The sequence below is a fragment of the Adiantum capillus-veneris genome, chromosome 30 (assembly GCF_014529385.1).
Source record: "Adiantum capillus-veneris isolate H3 chromosome 30, ASM1452938v2, whole genome shotgun sequence".
NCBI classification, from domain to species: Eukaryota; Viridiplantae; Streptophyta; class Polypodiopsida; order Polypodiales; family Pteridaceae; genus Adiantum; species Adiantum capillus-veneris.
This window is the reverse complement of record NC_140960.1, coordinates 89,311,680-89,329,974: the sequence shown is the minus strand read 5'-3', so window position 1 is coordinate 89,329,974 and position 18,295 is coordinate 89,311,680. Positions and strand designations below refer to the sequence as shown.

At 46.2% G+C, this 18,295-nt stretch overlaps 1 protein-coding gene and 1 pseudogene across 2 annotated transcripts in view; one reads left to right on the top strand and one right to left on the bottom strand.

The window, feature by feature from the left end:
• Nucleotides 1-14,153, bottom strand: part of LOC147418374 (uncharacterized) — a 36,427-nt pseudogene extending 22,274 nt beyond the window's left edge.
• Nucleotides 1-18,295, top strand: part of LOC147418373 (uncharacterized) — a 114,923-nt gene that overhangs the window by 63,752 nt on the left and 32,876 nt on the right. For both annotated transcript variants that reach the window (XM_086507275.1, XM_086507274.1), the window contains exons 5-7: nucleotides 14,400-14,443; nucleotides 14,524-14,922; nucleotides 15,009-15,256. In XM_086507275.1, the coding sequence (XP_086363401.1) occupies nucleotides 14,400-14,443; nucleotides 14,524-14,922; nucleotides 15,009-15,256 (691 nt within the window). The remainder of the gene's footprint in view (nucleotides 1-14,399; nucleotides 14,444-14,523; nucleotides 14,923-15,008; nucleotides 15,257-18,295) is intronic.

Genomic DNA, 18,295 nt, shown 5'->3' with positions numbered 1-18,295 from the left:
AGCCAAGAAGCACATTCCCAATGAGGCTCCTAAAGGGACGTTGGAGTCAGCCAACGCAGGGAAAGATAAAGCTACGGCTGAATCAAAAAAGGGACCAGCAAAGAAATAGAAAAGACGTTTTCCTCACAAGTCAGAAGAGCAAAAGAAGGTCCTGAGGACAGAGAACAAATGCTTTATATGTGAGCAGCCTGGCCACATTGCTTACAATTGTCCTACAAAGAAAAGGCCAACTGATTCTGATGACAAGGAAGACAAGAAAGGAAAGAAGCCCATGGCTGGTCTAGTGCCAGATATGGTAGGCGACAAGTCAAATTCAGATGCAAGTGAGCTTTGGAGAGCATGGGGAAAGGTCAGGGATCAAACAGTGCTCATCTTCTTTGATCCAGGTGCCAAAGCCAACTTCATTTCCCCAGAATTGGCTTCAAAGTTGGGAATCAGACCTGAAGAGATGGGGTATACAGCAGAGGCAGGCTTGGCATGTCCTGGCCATACAGAGGCTGTGACACCCATCATTGGAATGTTGCGTCTACATATTCAGTCCTATGTAGATGCTGAAGAATTTTACATCATGCCACTGGACGGATGTGATGTGTTGCTAGGTATTCCTTGGTTGTTTCGTGTACAGGGAATCATGGATGCCTACAACAAAAAGATCACTGTACAGAGCAGGGGAAAGACTCACATTCTGGATGTAAAGCTTAAAGGGGAGTCTATTCCCAGTGTATCAGCTTCTGCTATTACTTCTGTAATGAAAAAGCATCTTTCTGCATACTTGGTTTTTGCACGTGAAGTGTCAGATTGTGATGAATCAAATTTATCTGTGCTAGATAAAGAAAGGTCAATGTGCTAGATAAAGAAAGGTCAATGTGCTAGAAGTGTCAGATTGTGATGAATCAAATTTATCTGTGCTAGACCAAATAAGCCTCCGTACAGGGTTAGTGCGGCTCAGCAGAAAGAGATAATGGGCCAAGTACAGGAGCAGTTAGAAAAGGGGCTGATTCAGCCCAGTTCATCCCCATTCTGGTCTCCAGTGTTGTTGGTGCAGAAAAAGGATGGCTCATGGCGTATGTGCATCGAGTACCGTGCACTGAACAAGAATACCATCAAGAATGGGTTCCCTATACCTAGAATTGATGATATTCTGGACAAATTAGAAGGAGCAACTATGTTTAGCAGGATAGATCTAAAGAGTGGTTACCATCAGATCCGCATTAGATCAGAGGATGTGCAAAAGACTGCTTTTAGAACGACGTTTGGCCTTTACGAATTTTTAGTGATGCCCTTTGGTCTCACAAATGCTCCTGCTACGTTCTATAGGATGATGGACAGAATTTTCCGTCCACACCAGCAGTTTGTTGGTACATTCTTTGATGACATGATAGTCTACTCAAAGAATGAAGAGGAGCATAGGCATCACTTGGCCATTGTGTTCGAAGAGCTACGCAGTCATAGGTTGCTCATCAATGCAAAGAAAAGTGAATTTTTCCTGGAAGAGATCCACTTTCTGGGACACATTGTCTCAAAGGATGGTGTCAGAATGGATCCTGCAAAAGTTGAAGCGATCAAGTCATAGCCAAATTTGAAGACGGTGCATGATGTACGAAGCTTTTTGGGACTATGCTCCTATTACAGAAGGTTTATCCGAAATTTCGCTGAGATTGCTTCACCTTTACATGCTCTTCAAAAGAAGGCAGTCACATTTAGATGGACACAGAAAGAGATTTCAGCTTTTAATCTCTTAAAGGAAAAGATGACTTGAGATCCAGTCATTGTGTTGCCAGATCTTAGGAAGTCATTTGTGGTCCAGTGTGACGCCTGTGGTAGTAGCATTGGTGCAGTGCTAATGCAAGATGGTAGGGTAGAGCAGAATTTTGCAAGGGCCAGAGATGACCATGCAGGTCTATGAGAAAAGAGTTACTGGTTGTGATTCATGCGCTCTTAAGTTGGAAACACTACCTGCTAGGTGCAGATTTCGTTGTCCAAACGGACCATCAGACCTTGCGATACTTCTTAACACAGACAAAGTTATCTGAGAAGCATTTGCGATGGGCAAATATCTTGTCCATGTTCCATTTTCAGATTGTGCATGTGGAAGGCAAGAAGAACAATGTGGCTGATGCCTTGTCAAGGAAGCCACAAATTTAAGCTGTGTCGATTCCTTATCATCATGCACTTGATGATATGAGAGAACAGTATGAAAATGATGAAGATTTTGCAAGGGTCTTCGAGCAGCTAATGCAAGGACAACGTCATGAACAGTATCTTCTCAAAGATGGGTTCATGATGATGCATGGCAGATTGTGTGTCACAAAGCCATTGCGACGCAAAGTTATGGAAGAGAGTCATGTCCCACCGTATGCACGGCATCGTGGTATCGATGCTAGAGTTAAAGCGGTTGAGACATTCTTCTACTGGCCTACATTGAGAAGAGATGTGGATGCCTTTGTGCGAGAATGCCTAATATGCCAAAAGGTCAAGTTTGACAGGCAAAAGGCACCAGGGTTATTGCAACCACTACCTATTCCAGATAAACCATGGGAAAGTATTGCTATGGATTTTATCTTTGATCTTCCGAGAACGCAGACAGGAAACGATGGTATTTGGACCATTATTTGCAGATTCAGCAAACAGGCTCATTTTATTCCTGCCAGGAAGAAGATAAAGCCAGATCGGATGGCACGCTTGTTTATGAGCAATATTTTCAAGTATCATGGCATGCCACAGTCGATTGTTAGCGACCGTGATCCACGCATGACAAGTTTGTTCTGGAGAGGCTTGTTTGAGAATATGGGCACAACGTTCAAATTCTCTTCGTCATTTCATACTCAAACAGATGGGCAGTCAGAAGACGCAAATTCTACTGTCCTAGATCTGCTGAAGTGTTATGTGTTAGAGCATAAAGAAAAGTGGGAGCAGTATTTGCCATTGGTGGAGTATGCATACAATAATACAGTGCATTCATCAACTGGCAAGGCACCTTTTGAGATAGTTGAAGGTGGCAAGAAAGTTCCTCCCATACTGCATACAAAGGACAAGATATTTGAAGCAGATAAGTATGTTCAGGACATGGATGAAATGTACAAGAAGGTCAAAGTGGCCTTAGAAAAGACTCAGGCAAAGCAAAAGAAAGCAGCTGATTGTCACCGTCGTGAAGTGGCATATTCACTTGGCGATTGGGTGCTTTTGCGCTTTGAAAAGGCAAGGTTAAAGAAGATGAAGGGCAAGGAAAGACTGTTTCCAAAGCTCAGCATGCGTTACTATGGGCCTTTTCAAGTGTGCGACATAATCAGTGATGTTGCATATAGGCTGAAATTGCCTGACAGTTGGAAGATTCACAATGCGTTTCATGTGAGTCTTCTCAGACCCTATGTGGGTGATGTGCCAGAAGATATGCCAACTGAAGATCAGCCGGAAGTCGAGGAACTTGACGAGATCTTGGTCCCTGAACAGATTTTGGCACACAAAGAAAGGAAAGTGAAAGGCAAGGTTGCTAGGCGTTACTTGGTAAAGTTCAGAAACTATCCACCAATGGATGCTAAGTGGATGGAAGAAGGTGAACTTGCAGAGTCACCAACTGTGTTATCACTTTACCTTGAAGCCTTCGGTTTGCAACCTACCTTGACCCCTTGAGTTTCAGAGCTACATGGATTGTCAGTGTGACAATGGCTTTTGAAACAAATGATGTACATGGTATTTAAAGTGAGCTCAAATGAAATACATGTTACATGAATGTTAGAGCTGTACAGATTGTCAGTTTGGCAATTGCTCTTATGGAATGTCCAAAAGTTTGGTTAGTGCTATAGAAGTGAGTATTTCTTGTCAGTTTGTCAAGGATATAGTGATTGCTTCTATTAAAGAGTACATGTGTAACTGCATTCTTAAATTGTCGGTTTGGGTATGCTCGAAAGTGTTACGGGATCCAACGTGTACTATAAGACAGTGGCAAAATGTGCAGCTACCATTTTGTCATTGGAAAGTTAGTGACTCAAAGCAATGGCACAGTGCGAAGCTACCACTATGTCATTGGGACAGGGTTCACACGCAGGCAATACATGAGTCGACGAGGTGTTGAATACACCAGGGTTGACAATGAGCATGTATGTGTCGTACATGTGTTGAATACATTAGTGTTGACTAGGAGCATGTACGACATAGATGCAAACGAGGACGTTTGAGATTTCAAGAGGGGGGTATGTCACCAGCGTGTGACTACTATCTATCCTTTTTGTTGATTTCTTTCTTATTATCTATTTACTTTCACTTTTTGGAAACACCCCTCGGGAAATCTAACTGCCCTGCATTGCATAGCTAGTGTGGAACTGTCCAGAGGGAGTCCAGGCCTGAGGGCAAGAGAGCACTAAGGTTGGACAAGGACTATGGTTAGCCAAGTGGGGTCATTGACTAGCCAAAGTGGAATCCTTTGCTACAAAGTCTACATTTCAGTTCTGGATGTGGCCGCAGTGTACAAAGGGGGTCGGATGACCTAGAAAGATACAATGGCAGCATCTCCCAAAATTTAGGGAACTGCTATTTTGGGAACTAAAAATGTGTTTGCGTCATTACCTCCGGAATGACAAGGAGAACATTTTCTTACTCTGCCGTGAAGTCAACTGGGCAACCGGTTGGGAGATTTTTAGGCGGCAACCCCGAAACGGGAAAATGCTTGTAAATGTGCCAAGTGGCACCTTCTTGTGCACTTTGCTCATGCAACAAGAAGTGGCACTGAATTTTAAGTTGGGAGAGGCTCATTTGCAGCTTTTGTCATAGGTTAAGAGCTATGGAGTGCTTGCATTCCCTCTTATGCACAGTGCGGTGCCAGGAGTGATGCCCTGCAGGCTACGCACTGCCCTCTCTCTCCCCTTTGGCAGTATGTTATGCCCCACTAGTGGGCTCTTCATTTGACCAATGTACAGTTGTGTGGGTTCATGCGCGATTGCCGAGGCAAGAGCCTCTTGCACAGGTACTGGATTAGCTAGCGGCTAATCCCCTCGCAGGTACAGGTGAATTCGGAGAGGTTTCACGCCAGAAATCTCGTCCGATTCAAAGGGCAAGTAGCCCTACAGGTGCGGGAGCTCGAGGACTTGCTAAGGATGCGACCGGCACGCGAAACGGAGCCCGAAACAGTAAATTACAGCCTGCTGTGTATTTTTGCAGGTTTAGGGTTTTGGCCCTAAACGGACCCTAATACCCCTAGGAGGTTAGGGGACGCAAGGGGACCGCTGTACAGGCGATCTGGCGCATTTTCAGGGCTGAAAACAGAGAATTCAGCGTGCTGCAGATTCTCGCCAGGTTTTGCAAAGTGCCCGTATGCGTCGGGAAAGTCATTCAATGCGTGGGAATACTGACCGTAAAGGGTTCTAGTATAGTTATGCTGCCAAAATCAGGCCAGAAGAGTCAAAATTCAGCCAAGGTTGTGCGGGGCAGCTTGGAAAGAACCACAGCGTTTATTCCCTCTTTTCAACAATAAAGAAATACCGAAAGGGGCGCCTAAGTTAGGGGCCAATCTGGTGTCGGTCTTCTCATACAGGTGCATTCTAGCATCTGTATCCCATTCCCCTCTCTTGTGTCACTATAGTGCAGGTATAATAGACGACTAATAATGGGTGAAGGCTACATCAAGGTTTGAAGTAAAGTCTACCGCCCTTTTTGGATTGAACAGGCCGGTTTCACTAGCTCTAGTCTCGCGGCATGCCTCATTATACCAACTGTTCTGGGGCATACTCCCAAAACGACGTCTCTGCTCAGGCTGGGTGTGTGGGTATGCCTCTGTTGCTGCATCATGTAATGTTTGTGTCAGTATAGTAGTAAGCTCCTCTAGAGGTCGCCCTGGCTCTTCTGAACACAGGCGTCTGTAGATCCCATCTATGTATACACAGTCTCCGGTGTGAAGGTGTAGCGAGTAGGTGCTGCTGCCTGTGGCCTGTGTGCTACACTAAACTGGAAAGAGATGGTCAACGACACAAGAGCATGATCCACTGCCACACCAACATGTCTAGGTCGAACCGTGAGATCCTGGATACTAGAGATGAGACTCAGCTGTGCCATGACAATCCACTGTGCTGGCTCCATGTCTGTGTGGAAAGCATGTAAAACCCCCCGCATCGGGAAATCTCTGTAGGCCATTCAAGATGACCAATCCATGTGCAGTCTCCATGTTTATCAAGTGTCGTCCATTCTCAGTATGTTTCCCATCCTGTCATAGTCTGGATAGGCCCGTCTCTTCAACATCCAGCTCTCTCAACATCTTCTTTGAAGTATCATAAAAAACTGTCTGATGATGGGCAGTCCTAGCATTGATGTCCCCTAAAATGATGATGTCACCATCTCTAGAGAACTCCCAGATGTCATCATCCAAAATAGAAAAGGGGGACTGTCCTCTGGGTGGTGCATACATTGACGTACTCGGGGGGAAGTAGCAAATAGCAATGTAAAGATATTTGTCTGTCTCTGCTCTCAATCTCACCCACATGTACCTAGCTTGCTCATCCCTACGAGCTATAACAAGGTTAACATTAAATATTTGTATAAAGAATAAGCATATGGTTCTATTAACATTGAGCATTGGTCTTACATGAGTATTGTGTAGTTTGTTGTTACATACGGACGTGAGGGGTGCCTATAAAATACACAAAATATCATGCTACAGACGAAAAATCCATAGATTCCTCCCTGAATAACACTGCCACTCCTCTTGAGCCCCGCCCTCTGTGCTCTGATCATGTCTTCTGTCTACAGGTGGCGGTCTCCCATCTGTATCCACTAATGTAAGGCATAGACTGCCCAAGGGCCTGATGTGTCTCAGAGTAGAAGATGATGTCTCTCCCACTAAAACTTTCCTTAAAAGCACCCACATCAAGACGCATAGATCCATTACAATTCCAAGTAGCAACTTTGAGTGTGGTCCCATAGGTCTCACACTGTCATGTGGAGCGTGGCTCCAATAGCACCGCAGTCGTAGGCGTCTGGATCTCCCCAGCTCGGTCACCCGGTCGATCAGTGTGCCGCTTGTGTGATTCGACGTGCTCTGCTGTGGTAGTGGCTTCTCCGGGTGTCCAGTGTCTGCTCTAAAGAAGTCTGTGATGTGTCTCTGAGACTGGCTAGCCTCTCCTCTCATCAAGCTCTCTCTGTGTCGGCGCAGCTGGAGTAGAAACAAACCCAAGCATCTCTGATCCTCGTACTGCATGACTTTGGAGAGTGGTCCAAAGCCCTCTCTGAACAAGCAGTGGAAGCGGCCTCGTATCTCGTAGTAGACAGGGCAGTGGCATGTGTAGTGCAACTCTGTCTCTGGCTCCATGCCACACAGGGGGCATGTCCTGGCCTCTGCTGGTACTCCATCGTATCTCCCAGTCTCGATCCACAACTGGTGTGAAGATGTGCGTATCTGGCCAATAGCACATCGTATCCCATGAGACAAGTGAGTGTCCATGTATCTGGGCCTCGCCACAGAACCGTCCTCTGTAAGCTGGAGAAGATGCTCTTTGTAGAAAGCCATCTTCGTGCCCAGCTCCTGCGTTGGTTGTATCCATGTCTTCCTGATGTCTAGCTGAGCTAGGTCTTGTCGGATGAGCCTGGTGATCTCGGACTGTGTAAGAGTCAGAGAGGGTGCCTCTAATGAGTACTGGAAGGGGGGCAATGTGTCTATGCTGAACCCATGCGCCTGAAACCATGATGTCATTTCACCATACCAGCATGCTGTATCTCCCTCCATGGCTAACTGTCGAGAGGACTCAAGTGCAAGGCGGGCATATCTGTCTCTGGGAAGCTCCCACATGCGGTGTATGAAGGAGACAGATCTGGTAAGCGCCTCGACTACTAGTGGGGGGGCAGCAAGCTCTGCTTGGATAATGGCACGTGGTACTGAAGCCTTGGCTCTAATGAGCCGTGAGATCATAGAGACCAAAGGCTTCTCCATGTCCCCCCACCCATCAGTGCGACTTGTCCTCCCATGATGATCCAATGAAGGCCCCCATATCTCAGCTCCATAGAGCAATGCAGACGCCACTAAAGTGTCAAATAGCCAGAGCTTCGTCTGAGGCTCCTGAAACTGAACCTGTGAACACATCCTCTCCAATCTGCCCAATGCTGCATGGGCTCTGTTCAATCTAGTCTCTGCTACTCTCCTCAGTGAAAATGCTGGTCCGCTAAAAACCACTCCAAGGTAAGTGTAAGCATCTGTGTACTCCAGTGTCTCCTGGCCGTATGTGAATGCGGGCGCTGATCTCCTGATCCACTGTGGGGTGGTATTAAATACCATGACCTTGGTTTTACCAAGGTCGACAGAGAAACCACTTTCGTGGGCAAATCTATGTAGAGCATCCAAGTGATGTTGCATCCCCTCTGGAGAGTCGGAGATCAACACAATATCATCAGTATAGAGCAATAGTGGAATCCATGTCCCTGCCAGCTGTGCACCTCTATCACCATCTCTCTCAATGTAGTCAGCAACCTCATCCACATACATACCAAATAGAGTAGGAGAGAGCGGGCAGCCTTGCTTCACACCAATAGTGGAGTGAACCGGTGCGGACAAGCCCTCTGGGGTGCGTACATGCCCCACTACTGACTTGTACAATGCCATGATCCCCCAAATGAGCTCTATGGGTACTCCCATCTCCTGTAATCTGCGCATCAATCTAGCTCTGGGTACTGTGTCAAATGCTTTGCGGAAGTCCACAAAGCTACAATAGATCCGTCTCCCATGTGATCTGCCCTCCTCAATGATGGCTCTGAGTGTCAAGATATGGTCAAGAGTAGAAAAGCCTCTCCTGAAACCTGCCTGCCCAGTTGCACATATCCCTTCCCTCTCTGCCCATCTACTCAGCCGCTGCTCAAGAATGGATGCGTACAATCGTGCCAATGTGTGTCCAATCATGATAGTGCGATAATTCCCAGGCTCCATAGGGTCTCTTGACTTGAAGATGGGTACAATCGTAGAAAGGCTCCAAGTATCAGGTAAGCCCTCACACATGGCACGATTAAACATAACTGCTAGAAGTTCTGCTGGTAGATCTCTGGCATGCATGAAATGCTCAGCCACTAAGCCATCATGATCATATGCTCTCCCAGTCCTCATCCTGTCAATGGCCTTCCTCACCATCTCAGCGGTGAAAAAAGCACATGTGTGTGGGCATGGGTCGGGGGGGTTGGGGAGGGGCGGCTGTCCAGAAACTGTGTACAAAGATGATGCGTACTGGCCCCAAGTCTCTGTAGAGGTAATGGCAGGTGGGGGGGATTGCTCATGAAAGAGCCGCCACGCCTCACGTGAGTCCTGACTCAAGAATAGCTGGTAAAGATCGTGCTCTAGTCGAGCCAAAAATGCCCTTTTCTTCCGCCGCACTAGGCATCAGAAGTCAATCTGTGACTGCCTGTGAGTGATGTCTCCCAAAAGCACCTCCCTCTGAAGTTTGGCTCTAGTCTCGCGGCATTCCGCATCATGCCAGCTTTTCTGGGGCATGCTCCCAGAACGCCGTCTCTGCTCAAGCTGAGTGTGTTGGTATGCCTCTGCTACTGCATCATGTAAAGTCTGTGTCAGTATAGTAGTAAGCTCCTCCAGAGGTCGGCCTGGCTCCTTAGTGCACAAGCGTCTGTATATCCCATCTATGTATACAGAGTCCGTCTCCCGCGTGAAGGTGTAGCGAGTAGGGGCAGCTGCCCGTGGCCTGTGTGCTACACTGAACTGGAAAGAGATGGCCAACGACACAAGAGCATGATCTACTGCCACCCCAACAGGTCTGGGCCCAACAGTGAGATCCTGGATACTAGAGATGAGGCTCGGGTGTGCCATGACATAATCCACTGTGCTGGCTCCGTGTCTGTGTGGAAAGCATGTGAAACCTCCCGCAGCAGGAAATCTCTGTAGGCCATTCAAGATGGCCAATCCATGTGCAGCCCCCATGTCTATCAAGTGCCGTCCATATTCAGTATATTCCCCATCCTGCTATCGTCTAGATAGGCCTGTCTCCACCACATCCAACTCTCTCAGCATCTCCTCTGAAGTATCATAAAACACTGTCTGATGATGGGCAGTCCTAGCATTGAAGTCCCCTAGAATGATAATGTCACCATCTCTAGAGAACTCCCATATGTCATCATCCAAGATAGAAAAAGGGGATTGTCCTTTAGGTGGTGCATATACTGACGTACTCGGGGGAAAGTAGCAAATAGCAATGTAAAGATATCTGCTTGTCTCTGCTCTCAATCTCACCCACATGTACCTAGCTTGCTCATCCCTGCGAGCTATATGTATCAATGGCTGCAGCTCCTCCCTGAATAACACTGCCACTCCTCCCGAGCCCCGCCCTCTGTGCTCCGATCGTGTCTCCTGTCTACAGGCTGTCTCCCATCTGTATCCACTAATGTGAGGCATAGGCTGCCCATGGGCCTGATGTGTCTCAGAGTAGAAAAATGATGTCTCTCCCGGAAAAACTCTCCTCAAAAGCACCTACATCAAGACGCATAGATCCATTACAATTCCAGGTAGCAACTTTGAGTGCAGTCCCATAGGCCTCACACCATCATGTGGAGCGTCGCTTCAATATCACCACTCTTCCATCTCGGTAAAAGGCAATCTTGCCTTTTTCCCTTGCTGCTCTTATCTCTGGCATTACCTCCTGCATGTGAGCGATCTGTGAGAGGGTAAGGTCATCCCCGAGAAAGATACCCGTTTTTTTAAGAGTTGGTCTTTTCTTCAGAAAGTCTTTCTTTGCTTCCATGGAGGGAAAACGGAGGATGAGTGCCCTTTCTTTCGAGGTTTCCCCATTGCTCCCATTTTTCTTGTTGCCCACTCTCCAAGCTCTCGAGTGCATCGGCTCATGAACCCCCATCAAAGCCATGAGTTCTTTTACCTCTTCGTCTACATTATCTTTGTCTGTAAGACTGCAAATTCTCACATGTAGAGAGCGCGCACGTCGTCTTTGCTCCTCTTCTAGGGTCAAGCTGATAATGGTGGGTGTCGACGTTGTTTCCTTGCTTTTCCCTTTCCTGGCCACCTCAATCCATTTCTGGGCTTCATCTGCCTTCTGCTGAGTCTTTGTAATAACGTCCACCCTGGAAGTCGTCATCTCTTTGTGCTGCTCTTTCCCCTCTTTAATGGCTCGCACTTGCTCTTTGAGTGAGTTTAGTTCTTCTATTATTGAGGGTTGCAGTTCTCCCTCTTCAAGTGTGTTTCGTGATTGTGCCTCTGCGAGCGCCTTCTTGAGTGACGCAATCTCTTCCTCTTGGGCGGTCATACGATCTCCCATTGCAGTGATCTTGCTTTCTTGGGCAAACACACGATCTTCGAGCATTTTTATCGTGCCTAGCAGGTTGCGGTTGATTTTGTTAATAGTTTCTGTCATTTCTTTTTTGCATTTTTGAACTGCATCCTCTAAAGGATCGGGTTTATCTTCTGCTTCCTCATGCTTGGTCGCCGCCAGAAACGAGGTCTGCAGTTTTGAGTTCCTGTAATTCCCTGTAAAATTCCGAAAATTGCGCTCTCTGTTTGTTTTCAATTTCCTGCCGGGCTCCTCGGAATGCTCGATTAGGTGTGTGCGTAACGGTGTGTGGGTTGGCCTTTGAAGCAGCAGCCACAGGCGGGTGGTGCTGCAGTGGGGCAGCACTGTTGGGGGTGGGGGGGGGGGGGGGGAGGGACAACACGAGAGAGAGAGAGAGAGAGAGAGAGAGAGAGAGAGAGAGAGAGAGAGAGAGAGAGAGAGAGAGAGAGAGAGAGAGAGAGAGAGAGAGAAATGAAATGAAATGTTATATTAACGTCTTCAAAAGGTCATAATGACCTATGAGACCCGAAAGTTACAAAGTGGTGGATCTGATGCAAAGTCAGAGTAACAAAATAACCTAACAACAATACAAAACAAAGATATATACTATGGGGTCCTAAGTTGGTCGATGTGAGCCAAGCACAAAACTAAGCAAAAAATGGGCGGCTTGTTGGGATAGCTGAATCACAAGAGATCTAGCATTGGTCGTTGGCGAATCTCATCAATTTCCTCCATGGTTAGTAGTCTGACCGGGCGTCGTGCATGCCTGGCCAGCGTGCTCCGAATTTTCTGTCGTAGCCTCCGTCGATGCTGTGTAGTTCTTCGTTGTCGCGGGCGCCTGGATTTCCCCAGTTCAATCGCTCGGTCAATCAGTGTGCTTCTGGTGTGAGACGAGGGGGAGCTCTGCTGTGGGAGTGGCTCTTGTGGCTGTCTCATGTCTGCTCTGAAGAAGTCTGTGATCCGTCTTTGAGACTGGCTAGCCTCGCCATTCATCAGGCTATCTCTGTGTCTTCGCAGCTCGAGGAAGAACAAACCCAGACATCTCTGATCTTCGTATCCCATGACTCTTGAGAGTGGTCCAAAACCCTCTCTGAACAAGCAATGGAAGCGGCCTCGTATCTCGTAGTAGACGGGGCAGCGACATGTAGAGAGAGAGAGAGAGCACAATAGACATTGAGGGGTGGACTTCCACTCCCAAATGCAGGAGGCCCAAAACCCTTGTGCCCCTTTCGGTAGTTCTTTTATAATGATCTACACAAGGTACAACTGCCAGACTACGAGAGATCTTCCCCAAGAGTTGTATTTAAAGACCCCAGGCTTGAAAAGCATCAGATACAAAACTGGCACCCACAAGCACTTTATTCCTTTTGTAAGCAATGCCACGTTAGCAGCCCGTAAAACACGCGGTGCGAAATCCTAGATTCTTGTACAGCGTGCCCCGTTATCACTTGTGGTAATAGCCACACCAGCACTTTTGTGACACGCTTGACTCTAGAGATGAATGTTTGCAACTTTCTCTCTTTGCGATATGTCATTTGCCATCTTGTTTTTGCATAGCAGTTGGACGATGGGGTGCAAATCATCTCTATAAAGCATTGCGACCCCCTAGAGCTTATGTTACCCAGGGCTGATTGTACCTCCTCCGTATTTGTAGACTCCTATCGAACTTGAACTCTACGTACTGGTGGTTGGTGTGTCTTTGTGGAGAAAATGATGCCACCCTTTGTTGAATGTTTGCTTAAGAATACAAGCATGCAATGTACGAGCCCGTTACAATTTCAGACTACCAGTTCAAAATGGTCCCATAGGTCTGATGGCACCATTTGGAGCGTGATTATAGAGGAATGACCTACCCATTTATGTAAAAGTCTAGCTTTTACAGAAGAGGGAGGTGCACAGGTTTGCTGTTATGTTCAGTGGAAGTGATTTGTGGTGATAATTCAAGATGAGTGCTCAATGCGTACTCAAGGTTCCCTTACTGCACGAGAGAGTTCCTTTTACTTCCTGATCTGATGATGCAAAATGCTACTGGGCTGAGTACTTGAAGGCTGAAAATGACTAACGCTGGGTGAATCTGCTACTGATGACGGCACCGAGGTTGATCTGTAGAAACACCAGCCAATGTGGAAAACGCCAGGCTGAGACTGAGGATGCTGATATCGGGTATTGACTTGTGATTTTAGATGTGACCCTGGGGTCACCTTCCCTTATATCTAATAAATACTGGGTCTGGCAAGGCTCATACAAAACCCCATAGACTTGGTTAATTGCTGACTGGATGTCAATTATCAATAAGTTGATGAACCTACTGATAAGAGGTGCTTCTTATGCAGATACTACCTAGGCTTGGTACTGATGCTACTGTATGGGAACACTTTCAGTGCTTACACCTAGCACACACTCCCTGTGCTCGTGTGCAATCAGAGGGTATGCAGCTACTCTAAAGTGCTTGGGCATGGAGGTCCTGGATACAAGCTCGCAAGGGTGCCAGAACACTTCCTAAGCTGTTCTAAACCCTAGAGGTAGGAGTTAGCTTGTCCACATGCACATATGGCTAGATGTGCATGTGACATTTGCCAAATGGTTTTGCAACATGGTGATCCTCATCCTTCTTCTCCACCCTTAACTACAGTGTCAACACATTTTGCTTCTATCCTTTTGATTTTTCATTGAAATGCGTGTCAATAATGTTGATAGCATTGTCTTCGTTTTTCTGCTTTTTGGTGGCATTGTTAATTGGTGCTTCAACGCACATTTGTTTCTCAAGAAAATCTCAGCCAGGGCCCAATCTGCAAGGTGTCTGACCTTCCCTTTTTGGAAGTTAAGGGGATTCTGAAAGTGTTTGCAAATTGTGGTGTGCTTGTTCTTCTAAGTACTGGACTTCAAAACTTGAGACGCCATGTTTTAAGACCTGGTCTGCGTCTTTGCAGTGAATTCAACCTTGAGGAGTTCACCCATTTGAGGCTTTAGCATTTAAAAATAAATAAAATGGCAACTTGCAAACACACAGTATGAGATTTTAGGTGCAAGGGTTTGGCAGCTTAACTCTGAGGTCGGAGGGTTGCTTGTCTCATCGCATTACTGGTTAAAACAGAATAGAGCTGAGAGTGTGAAGTTCTGACAAATATTTTTCTCCCATGTCCACAGGGCTCATTTTGACTCTGGCAGCAATGAATGAGGAAGGATTCACGGTAAGTATAGGTTTGTTGCCACTTGCAAGAAAAACATATTATGAATGTGGATACCTTAGGTGCTTTTCTGTTGAAAACAGGTAAAAACATGGGGCCCTTCCAGCTTAGATGACTTGGCACAGGCAATGCGAGTCTTTGTACCATCTGGATGGATGGAGCATACCCATGCTTTTGGGCCTGGAGCAAATGATCATGCCGCTTCAAAGTCCAGTTCTTCGCCTCCAGTTCTCCTATTGGAGGATGAATTGATAAAGATTTCTGCAGTTCTTCTGTATTCGGAGGATACAAGTTGTAGCAAATACGATTTGGTATCTTCAGCCTATCAAATGAATCTATCCACCGTGTACATTTGTGAACTTTCCACTGTTAGAGGGAAGTTTGATCCAGACAAGGCTCGAGCAAAGGGACTAAGACCCGGATTTAAATATGGAAAACTCCAAAAGGGTGAATCTGTATTGTCTGATGATGGGAAAACTATGGTAAATCTATCGAAGTATATGTAAATGATGTCAATGTTTCCAGCATAATTTTGCTCTTATTGACTTGTGTTTGGTATCCTTTCAAGGTGCATCCAGAGGATGTTTTGGGTCCTTCAAGCCCTGGCCCTATCATGCTTTTAGTAGACTGCCCGTCTATGTCTTATGTCTCATCGTTAACATCTTCCACAAGCCTACAGCCGTTCTTCTCTGAAGCTGGAAAAGTTGTCAATTGTATGATCCATATTGGTCCAACCTCAGTTACAAGCTCTAAAGATTACCAGTCTTGGATGGAGAATTTCAAAGAGACACATCATATAATGGCTCAGCCAGAAGTGTAAGCTAGCTACGTGCGCATCTTGAGCTGATATACGTGCATCTTTTCTGATCAGTTTTTGGCAGGATAAGTTTTGAACTGTGGGCTTTATTTAATGAGAGAAAGGAGGGAGATTTTATCAGGACATATAAAGAGGGAGCAAGAGGAATTATAAATACCATGTTACAGGCCTATAGGGGTTCCATGTCTTTGGATTTCATGGGAAAAAGCTACAAATAGACAATAGTTAGAGATGAATGCATCTATCATGGAAACGAGATGGTGGTACCACCACTATCAACGTTTGTGCCAATGCCTTTCTGCTCATGCCATAAATGTACAAGCATAACTGATTGTGATACCATGTTTGGGTACAAAAAAGAGATACTAAAATAAATTTAGAAGTGCTACTAGATGGAACTGTATGGGCTGTGTGCGCCCACTGATACAATGGGTGCCCAATACAAGAGGGTGATACAATGGGTCACGAATTCATCCTCATATGTACTCTGGGTGTCGAGATAGTATGGCTCGAATCCTCTGTTGTAGTCTCTGTCGATGCTGTGAAGCTCCTCTCCTCAATCGTGGGCATCTCGATCTCCCTAGCTCCAATGCTCGGTCAATGAGAATGCCGTGGGTGTGAGTATGGGTTGAGCTTTGCAGTGGTGGCTGCTCCTCTATCTGTCCAGTTTTTGGTGTGAAGAAATCAGTAATCTGTCTCTGGGATTGTCTCTCTCCAGATCTCCTCAGTAAACTAATTGTCTGTGTAAAGTAAAGTAGATACAATGGAAGATATCTTTGGTCCTGATAGCTCATGGACTCCGGAGAAGGGTCCGAAATCTTCTATGAATAGACAGTGGAAGCACCCCCGTATCTCGTTATACACTGTGTGTCTCTGGCTCTGTATGGCATAGGTGGCATATGTGGCTAGCGGCTAGTATGACTCTGAATCTACCAGTTTCAATGTCTGAAATGTCCGTATATTTGACCAATGGCACACCGTAACCCATGAGATCGATGTGTATCCATATCGCTGGGTCGAATCACAAACCCATCCCTTGTGAGTTGGAGAAGATGCTCTCTATAGAAAGCCATCTTCGTGCCCAACTCATGTGTTGGCTCTATCCATGTTCTTTTGGTGTCCAATTGGTTCAATATGGATGAACAGATGGCTGCACTTGATGCAAATGAAACATGGGAATTGGTGCCATTACCAAAGGATAAGAAGGCAATTGGATGTAAGTGGCTTTACAAAATAAAGCATAATGCTGATGGGAGTGTGAGCAGGTACAAGGCTAGACTTGTGGCGAAAGGTTATGCACAAGATTATGGGATTGCTTATGAGGAGACATTCAGTCCCGTAGCTAAGATTCTATAGCCATGCTACCTTACATGCTATCATTGTAGCACCCCTTTACTCAGCCTTTGTACTCAAAAAAGAAATCATGCGTTGTTTCTTAGTGCTCTATTTGATAGCACTGGCGCATGAGTCTAGTAATCTCCACCTATGTTAAGAGACAACAATGGTACATGAAGGGAGTATTGGAAGGGAGGCAAGTTGTCCATGCTGAAGCCATGTATCTAGAACCATGGTGACATCTGTGTATACCAGCATGATGTGTCCCCTTGTAAAGCTAACTGTTTGGAGGACTCAATGGCCAATCTAGCATATCTGTCTCTAGTAGTATCCCACAAGCTCTGCATCAAGGAGACCGATCTGTTGAGCGCCCCTCTATCTCCACCGGGGGGGGGGTGTTCGCTAACTTTGCTCTAATGATCTCGTGTGGCAGGGAGGCGTTGACTCTAATCAACCGAGAGATCACAGAGGGTCCCCAAACGTGAACCCCATAGAGCATAGCTGAGCTACCAAGGTATCAAAGAGCCAAAGCTTTATTACGGGTTCCTGGAATTGAACCTGCGAACACATCCTCTCCAATCTTCCCAAACCTGAACCCCATAGAGCATAGCTGAGGCTACCAAGGTATCAAAGAGCCAAAGCTTTGTTAGGGGTTCCTGGAATTGAACCTGTGAACACATCCTCTCCAATCTTCCCAAGGCCACATACCCTCTAGTCAGTCTAGTCTCTGCAGCTCTCTTCAAAGAAAACCTTGGCCCAGTGAAGACTACCCCAAGATAAGTGTATGCATCTGTGTACTCCACAGTCTCCTGACCATAAGTGAATGTAGGTGCTCATCGCCGGATCCAATGCGGTGTGGTGTTAAACACCATAACCTTGGTTTTACCAAGGTTTACTGACAATCCACTATCCTTTGCAAAGCTATGTAACGCATCCAAATGTCGCTGCATACCCTTTGGTGAGTCAAAGTTCAACACAATATCATCAGCATATAACAACAATGGAATCCACATTCCTGCCTCTGTCACCCTCTCTGTCAATGTAATGAGAAACCTCATCTATATACATACCAAATAGAATAGGAGACAATGGACAACCTTGTTCCACTCCAATAGTGGAGTGAATTAATTCAGATATCTCCTCTGGAGTGTGTGTATGTCCCATTACTGAACTATATAGAGCCATGATCCCCCAAATCAACTCAATGGGCACTCCCATCTCCTGTAGTTTGCGCATCAATCTGGCTTTGGGCACCATGTCAAATGCTTTGCGGAAATCCACAAAGCTACAATAAATCCATCTCCCATGTGCTCTAAGTGTCAGAATATGGTCCATAGTGGAGAAGCCTCTCGTGAAACCGGCATGTCCCGCTACCCGTATGCCCTCACTCTTTGCACATTTTCTCAAGTGCTGCTCAAGGATAGATGCATACAACCGTGCCAATGTGTACCCAATCGTAATAGTATGGTAGTTTCTAGGCTCCGTAGGATCACGTGCCTTGAAGATAGGCACAATAGTTGAGTCTCTAAGTTTTTTTTTTTTTGGGGGGGGGGGGGGGGGCAAGGGGGGGGAGAAATGAAATGAAATGATATATTAACGTCTACAGAAGGCCAAAGTGACCTATGAGACCAAAAAATTTGCAAGTGGTGAATCTGGTACAATGTCTAAGTACAACTAAGAAAAGGGGGGGAGGGGGGTTAAAT